A 12676-nucleotide genomic window follows, 5' to 3' on the forward strand; every position below is an offset into this window, starting at 1 on the left:
TTTTAAGCTCTTTGTGGACCATGGCTTTAGCTGCCAGATGAAACCAAGATGATAAAGAAAATCCTACAGAAACAGCTGATCTTTTTTGAGGATAATCAGAATAATTTCACTGAGAACATCTGTATGATATGTGACCACTTATGCAACCAGGTTATAGTAACCTTTTTTATTTTTAATATATTTTTCCAATAAACTTTCTAATTGTAATTCTTTTTCAATTTGAAGTCTAAGTGAAAAACACTTTTATTTTGAGTTCACAAAAACCTGCCATTTTAAAAGAAATGTGCAGACTTTTTATATCCATCGTATACTTACAAATGTGCACCAGCAGATTTCATTTACTCTCATGTTTGCTCACATACAGCAGTTGAGAACTGTACTGTAACAGAAACCCTGGACCTGGAGTTTTGGCCCAACTACTATCCTCAGAGGAGAGTAGTTGTAAATTCCTTCTAGTTAAACTCTTGTTACTCAACAAGTCAAGGCCTCAATCTCATCTCTCTTGCACCAACAGTGATGCTTTTTAAAAAAAAAGGATCTGAAATCCTAAGCATAGCAAAGAGTATTAAAAAATACATAAATACATGGCACTACATTGATTGACTGGACCATTCACAATTTATAACTATGTCAGGTTACATAAATTGCCTCTCGAAAAGATTCACACAAGGGCATTCCACACTAGCGTATGCCACCATGAGTAAACATATTTGCATATGGGGGTGCCTGATTTGAGTTATGGCTCTTCTTCTTACACTGTGTCTGCCAAACTGCATTCATGCTGTTCATTTGGGAAAGATATATGTGCAGATATCAAATGGCAAATGAGCAGCATAAGGCCTCCAGAGTGCAGGATATACCCACATACTGAGTGAAGGCCACATTGGGACTCTAGCACTCAGGCACAGCTGTGAGTCTAAGATGACTCGCACTTGACCTTGGGCTTCATTGCAGAAAGCAAGACACAGGCAGAGACTGGGAGGCAGAGGGAGAGAGAGAGAGAAAGCAAGCGAGACAGAGCGAACAGACTATACCACAGGGATTCTAAGACAGCGAGCTGTTCTCATCTTGCTTTATTACCATCATAATTTAAGACAAAACGTCAGTACAACATGGGCTTATACTCATATTTAAAACAAATTAACAGCAAGGTAAACTTAATTTTCCGGCATGGAAGCAAGAGACAGCACTACATACACACTGAGGCTAGAACTAGTCAGCTGTTCACTGGCATCAGAGGGCATACACTGTGCTCTGAATACAAAAAGCACAGATTTGATCAAGCTGAGGACCTTGCTAAGCGACCTCTCCTCTGTCCTTTGTTCAGAGGACAGGAGATAATTCGAAATAAAGGTCAGCGATGAAAGCATCACCATGAGGTGAGCTCTACAGTTCAATTACATCCTCAGCCATAAGGTTCAAGTGTTTCTAGTCAATTGGGGTGGCTTGTAAATTTTCCCAGTGTTATAAATAAGCAGGGGAATAAAGGTGGGGGGGAGAAAAGCATAGCTGTCAATCAGATAAAACCTGTATTTGTATGAATAAAAATAAGGGGATTTAGCCCTACACTTTCCTCAACAGATTTTTCAAAAACCTGATGCTCAATGTATCAGACAGGGAGGAGGAGGCGGCAGAAAGATTTAAAGACTTAGCGGGCTAAGGTTGAGGCTGGCTGGTGCATAAAGAGTATAGAGAAATCATGTGAGCAGGAGAAAAGGACACCTATATTTTTCTGTCAATCAATACACCACTTTCAACCCCCCAATCCTCTTCACTGTTATACTGCTCCACTGCAGAAGTGGTTCACAGAAATTATTCAACTTGACACAGTTTATCCATCCCTAAAATCCAGAATGTTCCACAACAAATGCTGGGGATCTATTGAGCAGTCTGACTTTGACCTGAACACTAGATAAGTGGACAAAGATGCCAAAGTCTGTGCCTGTGCTTTACAGATCATAAGAACTGTTTCCTGAAAAATAACACCCCATCTTCCAATATCCATTTGTCACCTTAACACACTTGTTTGTGCTTCCAGAGAGGCTCTGGATTAGCAAACGCATGTCTGAGTGCCTACCCCTGTCGACAGTGAAAAATAATATGTGCTACAGAATCTGAATGACGAAAACTTGCGACAACTTTACACCAAGCTTTTACCTTATTAGATCGAGACCAGTGTGTTTATACAAAAATTCCCTCTACAAGGCCCAAATTCCCTCCACAAAATATCAAAACTAAAGAAGCAACCTAAAAAATATAAAAACATTGTGACAACTTTATGTATAGAAACTGACACAAATCTATCAGCGGCTTTGCTTTGCAAAAAGAGAACGCAAATGCATATGTTTATCTTTATTTAAGGAACACTTTATATAAAATTTAAATTAAGTGTTCCCTACATATTACAAGTGATTAATTGAGAACACAATGATGTGACAATGGTCAATGAAAACCAAAATCATCAACCCACTGAGGGCTGGATTCAAAACACCAAAAATTAACATACAAATTTTAAATTCCAGGCTGTGTAGTGTGTGAATGCCCCCCACATGCCTTCATGCACTGTCAACAACGTCTGTGCATACTCCTGATTATATGGCAAATAGTGTCCTGGGGATCTCCTCCCAGACCTGGATCAGGGCATCACTGAGCTCCTGGACAGTCTGTATTTGGTGGCTTTGGATGCCTCTATACATAAAATCCCAGAGATTCTCAACTGGACTCAGGTCTGGGAAATGTGAGGGCCAGACAAAGGCATCAATGCTGAAACTTCCTACACACTCTGGCCACATGAGGCTGGGAACTGCCATGCTCCAGGAGGAACCCAGGGTAAACTGCACAAGCATAATGTCTGACACTGGCTCAGAGGATTTCATTCTTATACCCAACAGCAGTAAGGGTACTGTCAGCTAGCACATGGAGGTCTGTGCAAACCTCCAAGGTTATTCCTCCCCAAGACCTTCACTGAATCACCACCAAACTGGTCATGCTGGATGATGTTGCTTTACCTCGACTACATGGGCGTTGTCTTGTTGTGGCATCTCCAGGGTATCTTTTGTCACTCTCATTTGTACCAAAGTAGGTGAAGATAATTACGCAATCATGCTTCCTAACTGGACAGACTGATATTCCTGAACCTTAATCGACTTGGTGTCCTAATTTTATATTTAAATGTTCCCTTAAGAAATAAATAAATACAACACAATTTATGAATAGCAGAATACTTAAACCAACAGAAAAAAAAACCTGGGGGGAAAAATGCTCAACATCTGACTGTTAACAAGACCAAAGGTAGGCCAGGTACTGGGGATGTAGAAAGTAGACAAACACGCAACTGATGCTCAACACCCACAACTGTACAGACTACACTTTGTTTCAGAAACACACACAGAAAAATTCCTGCTCCAAAAGTGGAAGAAGAGACAACACTTCCTTTCCCAGAACAATCCATCTCCCAGTCTGACAAGTCCCTCTGCTATATTTACCCAACCAAAGCTGCAGATGATATACTTACAGCTGCATGCTGCCGCCATACGGCACATGCTCCTGTCAATCATACGCCTGGTAGAGTGGAAGGAGAACAGGACCTGTGTCAAGCTGAAAAATCTACTGAGAACTTTGTTTGTGGAGAGGATAGTATATACACAGTGTTTTGTTCAGAAGACAACTACAGTCCATGCAACTCTAATCATCGGAGACACAACAACATAAAAATTAATATCACATTAAAAGAAAGTACTAATAAGATGAGCTTAAGACAATATCAGTTGTCCTTAACCTGCTTTGTGCATAAAGAGTTAAATTAAATCCAAAATACTGAGCTTAAGAGGTTTTTGACAGAATGGAAAACAAAAATCAGTCAATTGAAATTTAAGAGAGGACAGTGGATTTCTGGTCATACGGCACATTTTCAGCCCTCACATCAGAAAGAAATTACGAGGTTGCCATACCAGTGGCCTAGGGGTATTCTCAACATACTAGCATCTTACTACAGGTTACCATGTAATAAGCACTGCACACTACTTATTACATCCAACATTTATGGATAAGCTATGATTTATAGCCCATCAGACAGTTACACTTCCAGAAAGCCCAATTACTGATGACTCTCCTACCTCAAACTATAAAGCAGCATGTGAGACTGGCGTTTGAGCGCCAACTTGGCAGAGAAAGGGGGTTGTGGTGTGGTTCAGGGTGAAAAATCATGGTGGATTCCTCCCAGGCCCCCGACGCAGGCGCTCCTGTCCATCTATCCGTACTCCCGAGAGATGACAGAAAAGGGGGAGTGGGAGGAAGGGAGGGGGGAGAGACTGAGAGAACTTCCCATGCACACTGTTTCACATCCCACAGACTCCCACAGATTCCATTCCCCTAACTCTCTCATTCTTTCTCCCTCACTGCAGCTTGGAATCGAGGTTGGCCATGAGGCTGACTGGGCTATCTGGGTTAAGAGGACACATTAATCATGAGCCATCAGTAGAATTATATGTGTACAATGGCATTCCACAGGATGGATGTGACAAGACATGATGACAACTTGGAAAATGTGAAACTCTAGATAGAAATGTGTTGACAAAGACCAGGCCTTATTATATAGAACGCATCTGAGCATCAAATCATTGTCCTGTCTAGACCAGTTCTGAAATTTACATAAGGGAAGCACAATGCAGCTCAGTTTTAATCCCACTATGTTGCACAGCATGTTACTGCTCCCCCGGTAAATTTAGCTAACATTTGAATTCAGCTCAGTTATGTCAAGAAAACTAAGCATTTCGAAAACACCTTAAGTATAAATAGTGCAAAATAATCAATGTGTAATAGAACAGATGAGAGAAATGCAGAGAAAAAATATGTATAAGAAATACCTTTAGTCACAGGGTATAGTGTTTCATATATAAAAACTACGACAGTTCCATATCAGTGTAAAAAGCTGCCAAAAATTTGTGTCGCACTGAATGTATAAAAAAACATTATATTAGCAAAATAGTTCAAAAGCAATTCTACACGTTACTGCAAGACAAACCCAGAGATGGAAACACCTCTAACTTCCACTGCCATGTAAAAATGAACCATCGTAAACTTGCTTCACGGGTGAACCTGACATCGACCTCAGAGAACCCCTCCGTTGCTACTAAACAATCCACAACATGGTCATCACAAAACGATGTCCTCAAAATACACAAGGGACAGTGTGCAATGGAAGATGTGGACACCACCAACATATCTAGCCAAAAAATAGTATTCCACATAGCTGAAAAATCATCCTTTAAAAAGAACATGAGCTACTTGATCCACAGTACTAGCTGGCTAGAAGCAAATCGAACAGCTTGTGTAATTAATTAATTAACTTACTGACCATTGTATTACTAAGGTTTTAAGTAGACAAATGCTTTCAGTTATACTGACTAACAAAAGATGAAGCAGTCTGCTGCACACTGTCTGTGTGGCAGTGACACATATACACCAGCAAAGATACACTTCCTGCAAAAAAAAAAAAAAAAAGTTTTTGACTAGATTTGTTAAGCAAAGCCATAAAAGACAGGATGCTGGAAGTAATGAGGTGCTTGAACATTTCTCTGCTTTCAGTACCACAGGGGATATGGAATCATCCAATATATCTTTGAGTGTGATAAAGGCTTGATTAAAGGATGAAATGAGAACGGTGAGAAGGAAGGAAGTAGGAAACTAGCAGCAGAAGCAGTGAGAATGAGAGAAGGAGGAAGACAGGCAGGGTGGACTTCCTAAGTGACTTTGTGCAGTCATCTGCAGGAAAAAAAACAGATGTCAGTGGGCCTGTCTGAAATGGCATTTAAGGAGGCAGTAATTTCAGTGATTTCTGCTCTTTTTAAAAGCCTGTGTTTGCCATCATAGCAAATGTTCATCACAGCAGGAAATGTTTGTTTTGTTAATACTTGCTCAAGCTAGCAAAAGTACACCATTTAGGGCTTGAATATTTGAGTCAGTACCCAGGATGAATTCTTAGTATGCTTCATATATCTACATGACAACAGGAAGTAATAACATTTATTAGCTCATGTTCACTAAAAGGAAACTCCAGACCTTTATTTACAGGTGGACAAAAGATTGTATGTCTGGATTGCACCCAGGTTCAGTAATAGCTTTTACACTTGGTCAAACATACCATGTGTACATCAGTCTCAATTTTGTATAATTCTTTTTACACGCACCACAAAAAAAAACAATTCTTCTTATTTGTGACACAATCAACTGTACTAGAAGCAAAAAATGAATGCACTTATCGCTCTAGAGGTCAGTAAACTGTTTGTCAGCTGTACATGATCAGATCAAAAAAAGGAGGGGGACAGATGGCAATGAGGGATGTGTGAGTAAGGGAGAAAAGCCAGCAGGGCCACGGTGTGGAGGGATTCACAGAGTATATATATATACGGGAAAGCACATCTTTGGCTTGTTCATTTTTGGCTGTTCTTTGCCATTCCTTGGGTAACTATTCCAAATACAACTATGTTTGGGTGGTAATTGATTCATTCCCCTCAATATCAAGTAAATAACTATTTCCCCAACGTTCCACTGAATACAGTCAATGCTGCTGTTGTTTTCTACTGTTGCTTCGACATGCTACCGACACTGTATGATGATGATAACAGCATGAATTCCCATAAATTCCCATCAGGCCATACACATTATGAAGCACATCCACATAAAGGATATGTATCTGAAATACGACTTGCAAACTTGGCTCAAATCTGATTTGAAAAGATTGGATTCTCGTGTCTACACAGTCCTGAAAAAGTCAGATGTGTGTCAGATTAAGGCAGAAAATTAGACTTGTCACTTCAACCTGGTAGGTGAACCTAGCCTTAGTTCTTCCTTGATGTTGGCCTTGTTTGAATATATAATAGCACAAATAGGTTTCAATCATATTCACTACACATACAGGTCTACAGGCAAGGACAGGCTCTTTCTCTGTGCTTATTTGGTTCGCAGTGTTTATCAGGAGTAGGCCTGGAGAAGATACAGGTTAAAAATTCTGATATATTGTGTAAGGTCATTATCATTACCTATTGCTGGCACTCGAATTTTTAAGACTACCAGAGCAGTTTTGGTGCATGGTGGCTACTAGACAACAACATATTCACACACATTTAGCATGAATTGTGTGAAAGAGATTAAAATTATGGATAGTGAAATGTTATTTCTATTGCTGGGGGATTATACTTCCCCTGTAATACTTCATATTGGGGCAATATTTGAGGATTGTTTGATGGTTTGAGGGGAAAAACGTGGATACCATTTAAATCTAGTGCAGCTTTTTCCTTACCAATGAATTTAGGAGATCATTTTCACTATATTAAATAGAGGAACACTTGCACAAGCCTGCATAACATTTACTTTGGCAGTCAGGTTCATTATGAATCATTTAGATAACTAAATGAACAAACACTGACAGTTTCCATGGGACACCCTAAAATCATGAGGTGAAATAAAAATCCAACAATAAGACAATGAGGAGATAATATTGACTAACTTGAAAATGCCATCCCTTTTCTCAGTGGACATTTTGCGCACCTGATTAAATATGCTTGTAGCAGGGCGTACTTTTGTGAATGCTAAACAGGCAGACATACACTTCTCTCAGTGCTAGCTGACAAGTGGCTCATCTGTAGAAGACTGTTCTACAAATTGTTTAGACACTGAGTCACTACTGTCCTTGTGTGATGAATGGAAATGTCTACCTGTAATTGTATAGCAGGGCACACTTTTAAAAAATGAAAAGCTTGAATCTATTACTGAAAAAAATATAAAAAAGAATATATATATATATATTTATCAAGACGATTTAATTAAAGAAATCAAGTGTGTGATTATGTATAACCTTTGATATTGTTGAGGGTCTCCTTAAGGTGACTGAAACTGCTGAGAAGTGGGTCCTGCTCTTCATCCTGTTAGAAAGTAAGCAAAATCAGTCGTCTTTTTAATACAATACATCTGAGACTTTCATTAGCCAATGAGGCACTTTATCATGGAAATGCAATAAATGCATGCAATTCCATGAGGCAGTAAAATAAACTTTGCATACATCTAAACTATTTTACTTAGTGATTAAAAAGATTTAAAAATAAGGACCTGTAGTTTAAATCATTATCATAAAATCATCACTGAAAATAAATTAATCAAAAATTCCAAATATAACTGCAAGACATTTTTCACCCTGAATTTCTTTGGGATTTGGATGGTCACAAATCCTACCTGAACTAAGTGCACTAATATAAGTGAGCAGGCATGCCTGATTAGCATGGATGAGCATATCTTTCAAAAACAGCTGAATAATACAGAATATCAATAGAGATTTTTCCATCAACATATTTTTTTTGCAAATGTTGGTATATGACATGAAAAAAATGGAATGTTTCCTGGATGGAAACACTAGGTGCGAACCAAATATACCAAATGTACAGCAAGTGAGTGATGGATGGATGGATGGATGGATGAGGTCTGAACATTTTAATGTTGAAAAAAATTGTCACTTCAATTGTTGATTGAAAACTGCAATGTAACACGCAGGTTTTCTAAGAAGTAAGTGCAAATGGAGATTATTCTCAAAGGAGACAGGAATCAGACTAAATAAGTGGAAGAGCCTTAAGATGGAATATAATTTGCAACAGATTCAACACAAGTTATGATTTAATTATTTAATGTTCTCTTGAACACACGTGATGGAAACTTGTGAAACACGTGATGCTCCACGTTGAAATGTTGTTCCAATTTTTGCTTAGGTTAAATGTACAGCAATTAATTTTTTTCATTAAAAATGAACCCTCAGTGACAGCTAGGATAGCTAACAATGGCCAGTTAGCTAGCTATCTAAGCCAACATCACATCACAGCCAATTATATAGAATTAATTGAAGAAGTCAATTAAAGATGTGATCCTTAAACTGTGTATGATTCTCTCCAATCTACAAAGTCAGGGTATAAATGCTTCACCATATACTTTAAAAAGTAAAAGGGTGTATTGTCTCTTTAGCACGTCCTGGTAATCAACTTTCCAAACTGCTATTGTAAAACTTAAATCAATTTATATTCAGAGTCACTTTACCAGAGGTGTGTGTGTACTCCATCTGGAGTTTCTCTTGATAGCGCCAACCACTGTTGCAATCTCCCCTTGAACGATGTATATATTCTTGTCCACCATCGTGAATCTGAAGATAAAATGGGAGAATGTAGTTAAGCCATGGATTAAAAAGCAGAAATGTGTGTTTAATCTAGACTTAATCTGTTTTCATATATCATTCAGTCTGATGTGATACAGTGTGGCTCGTACAGCTACCATTTGTTCATCAATGTAACTAAACCACACCAGTCGAACTTCTGTTTAATATTTGAGAAAGGGTTATGCCAGAGAACTAAAGATTTTTGGATTAGCCTCATGACACTGGACTAAAGGAGAAGATTCTGTAATCTATAACTGTTCTGTCTTCGGAAATGTCATGCAAATAATACTTTAGTTCATTTTCTGCACACTTCCTGACAATCCTGTAATAGTAATAATGCATAACTCAGAATTCCCCAAAACAGCTTCAGAATTCAACTAAGTAAAACTTCTTACCTTTAAATGAGTGACCCTGTATAATACAAGTATTTGCTTTAGCTCAACCAACAGAGAGAGATATTCACACATTTAAAGTCTATAACACTGATTATACTGTTTGCCATTTTGAGGAGGTAAATAAACACCACTCATCACAGGCTGCTGGAAAACTTGTTGCTAACAAAAGACATTAAGGTTGGCATCCACGTTTTAACCAAGTCAAAAATAACGTCCTTCTGGGCTCCAGCTTCCCACTTTTGGTGTAAGCTGAATGCAGCATAATCCAAGTCAGCACTGTTGAAGGGGTATCAGACTAATATAGTGTTAAAGGTTTCATGCCTATATCTGTGCAGCTTCATGGCCAATCTTCACTGACTTCACATTTTATGTAGAAGCATGAGGAGCATAAGGAGTGTGAAGGTTGAATTACCAGAGCAATAGCACAGCTGTACATAAAATATATCAATTCACTGAACATACTGGGGGACATATTAGAGTTCAAAAGAGGACAATTGTTGGGGAGCGTCTTGTTGGCGCATCTGTGACCACAACAGCAAGTCTGGTGGTCAATCATGTGCCACAGTATCCAGGGTAATGTCGACATACCACCAAGGACAAACCACATCCAACAGAAGTAACTGTCGATGCAAGAGAAAGCTGTCTTAAAGGGATGTCCGGGTACTAACCCAGACTGTATCCAAAAAAACATCAAACCACAGCCGCCTGACTCACTGCAGAATTAAATGCACACCTCTATTCTCCTTTTTTCCACCACAACTGTTAGTCAGGAGCTACAGAGGGTCAATATTGGCCCACAAGTGACCTTTCTTCACTCATGCCAATTCCAAACATCAGTTTCAATGTTGCCAGCAGTGGAAAACTTGAACTGTGAACAAGGTGAAACGTGTGTTGCTCGAGTCCACCTTCATTGTCTTTTTCCACATTCCAGAGTATAACAATATAGAGAAGGCCCAAAGAAGCTCACCACTTTACCACTTGGGCTGCAAAAACATGGCATTCCCTAGGCCCACTACTTGTGCTATTGGCATGTCACTGCAAAGAATTACTGACTGTGATGGTGGTGCCACATAACAAGATGATGCAAGACGAGTGACAGTGGACTGATGAACATGAACTTGAACATCTCCCACTGACCTCACAGTCACCATATCTGAACATAATAGAGCCACTTTGTGATGTTTTGGAGGAGCGAGACAGGAAACGGTATCCTCCACCAGTATCATGTAGTGACTTGGCCACTGTTCTGCAACAGGCTCAAAATCCATCTGGTCTTGATGCTGTATTGGCTACAAAAGGGGTCCAATGCCACACTAATAAATTACGCCACCTAAAATCAGGTGCTTCAGATTCATTGTCCAACTCCTCTAGAGCAGGTTTCTGTCTAGCACTTTTCCGCTGGACAGAACACTGCAAAATCCAAAGACCCACATTGTTTACATTAGCAAATGAGCTATACTGTCCCTGTGTATCTGTGCTGTCAGCACAGTTCAACATAAAATAAGCATTATGCCTTTTGTTGCGACAAATAATCAATTTAAAACATAGCATTATATTAAGTCACAGGTTCCCAATAATGGTCCTGAAGCACCCTCTGTGCTGCACATTTTAGTATTATCCCTGCTATAACACACCCACAAGTAAGTTCATTAGATGACTAGTCAAGTCAAGTATCAGGGGCAGCTATGATACAGCCCTCCTGGAGCAGAGAGAGTTAAGAGCCTTGCTCAAGCGCCCAATAGTGGCAGCTTGGTGGTCAACAACCCAGAGTCCTAACTTCTTGATTCACCACTGCCCTATAAACTCAGAATAAAACATCATGACAATGCTAATAATAGGTTACATCAACAATAAAGTTGGATTTTTCCTTAGCGCTGTGTTTTGCACCATTAAACTTTACTGTGCATCTTTCACCAGTGAACATGAACATAATGTGCATTTAAATAATATGCATTTACTCAAAAAGTTCATTAAAAACTACACCACATGAACCTTACCAGGTGAAAGATACACACTAAAAGGTACAGAAATATGTACCCTTGAGGGTACTAGTGACACATACAATCTGGTACCTTTATTTATGAGTGTCAGGAAACTAATAAGCTTAATTATTTCTGTGTATTATTTAGCCTGCCAGCAGGTTATACAGGGTTACAGAGTACAGGTTCAGATGTTCAAAAAAGACAGATATGATATCTATTGAGATAAACCCATGAGGAGATTCTGCAATGCTAACAGAAAGTTGACTCAGCTAGCTGCAGCTTAACTGGCCTGTTTTGACAGCTAACACATATAGCTCAGTACACACACGTCCACTTATCGTCTTCTACAATATAAACACAGCTCTGTCGCCCAGTACCCCTACATGCTGACTGTGAGTGCTCTGTATAAATACAACAACATTAACAGTGTAGTTTGATAGATTTCGTCCTAACGCACCAGCTAGTCGGCATGCTAGGTGTTTAGCTGTGGTAATAACTTAATAAAGAGCTACTAAACAATGTCTATACAGTGAAGCATTTTTTCCCCAACATGAGTTGTAAGAGACACACGACGGTGTCCATTAATTATGTACATGCCTAACTGTCAAAGTGAACACAAAATGCTTTACCTGTACAGATGCGAATCCAAAATGGCGTTCAATGGCTACAGCAAGCTAACTAGCTAACTTCCTGCTGAATGTAAATGTAAATGATTGTTGCCACGACGCACATTAAAGAAATGACACCGCACAAACTAATTAAAATGCAGTCTTACATTGAAGCAATTTCACGTCATGCCCAGGTTATTCCGCTCTGGGTGACGCTTTAACGCTATTGAACGTCGCTACGGTTAGCAAGCCGGTCGTGCAAGTAAACTTACTGACGTGGAAAAGCGTGAAGTGCAAACTAGCTTGATGTTTTCATCTGACACGATCCCCTTTTTTCAACCAATCGCATGCACCGTTTCTCTTCTGCCTGACGTTTATAACACAGCTTTGAAACATGCATAGAATCCTACAGAATGTACATGCATGACTCAAACCCGTAAGAACACGAAGGTTTCAAACAAATATGAAGCGATAATATCGGATTATTTTATTTGACGG

The 12676-nt window shown here is 39.2% G+C and overlaps 1 protein-coding gene across 7 annotated transcripts in view; it reads right to left on the reverse strand.

Moving 5' to 3' along the window:
• gbf1 (golgi brefeldin A resistant guanine nucleotide exchange factor 1) overlaps positions 1 to 12474 on the reverse strand; it is a 55779-nt gene extending 43305 nt beyond the window's left edge. For 5 of the 7 annotated variants that reach the window (XM_058382828.1, XM_058382819.1, XM_058382810.1 and 2 more), the window contains exons 1-3: positions 12200 to 12473; positions 9079 to 9181; positions 7856 to 7922 (exon numbers count right to left, since the gene is read on the reverse strand). In XM_058382828.1, coding sequence (XP_058238811.1) covers positions 7856 to 7922; positions 9079 to 9174 — 163 coding nt within the window. In that variant the 5' untranslated portion in view covers positions 9175 to 9181; positions 12200 to 12473. Of the gene's footprint in view, positions 1 to 7855; positions 7923 to 9078; positions 9182 to 12199 lie in introns of all 7 variants that reach the window. The other 2 variants (XM_058382803.1, XM_058382782.1) reach the window with 2 other exon arrangements.
• Positions 12475 to 12676: the final 202 nt, after the last annotated feature.

This window comes from Hemibagrus wyckioides, linkage group LG03 (genome assembly GCF_019097595.1).
Source record: "Hemibagrus wyckioides isolate EC202008001 linkage group LG03, SWU_Hwy_1.0, whole genome shotgun sequence".
NCBI classification, from domain to species: Eukaryota; Metazoa; Chordata; class Actinopteri; order Siluriformes; family Bagridae; genus Hemibagrus; species Hemibagrus wyckioides.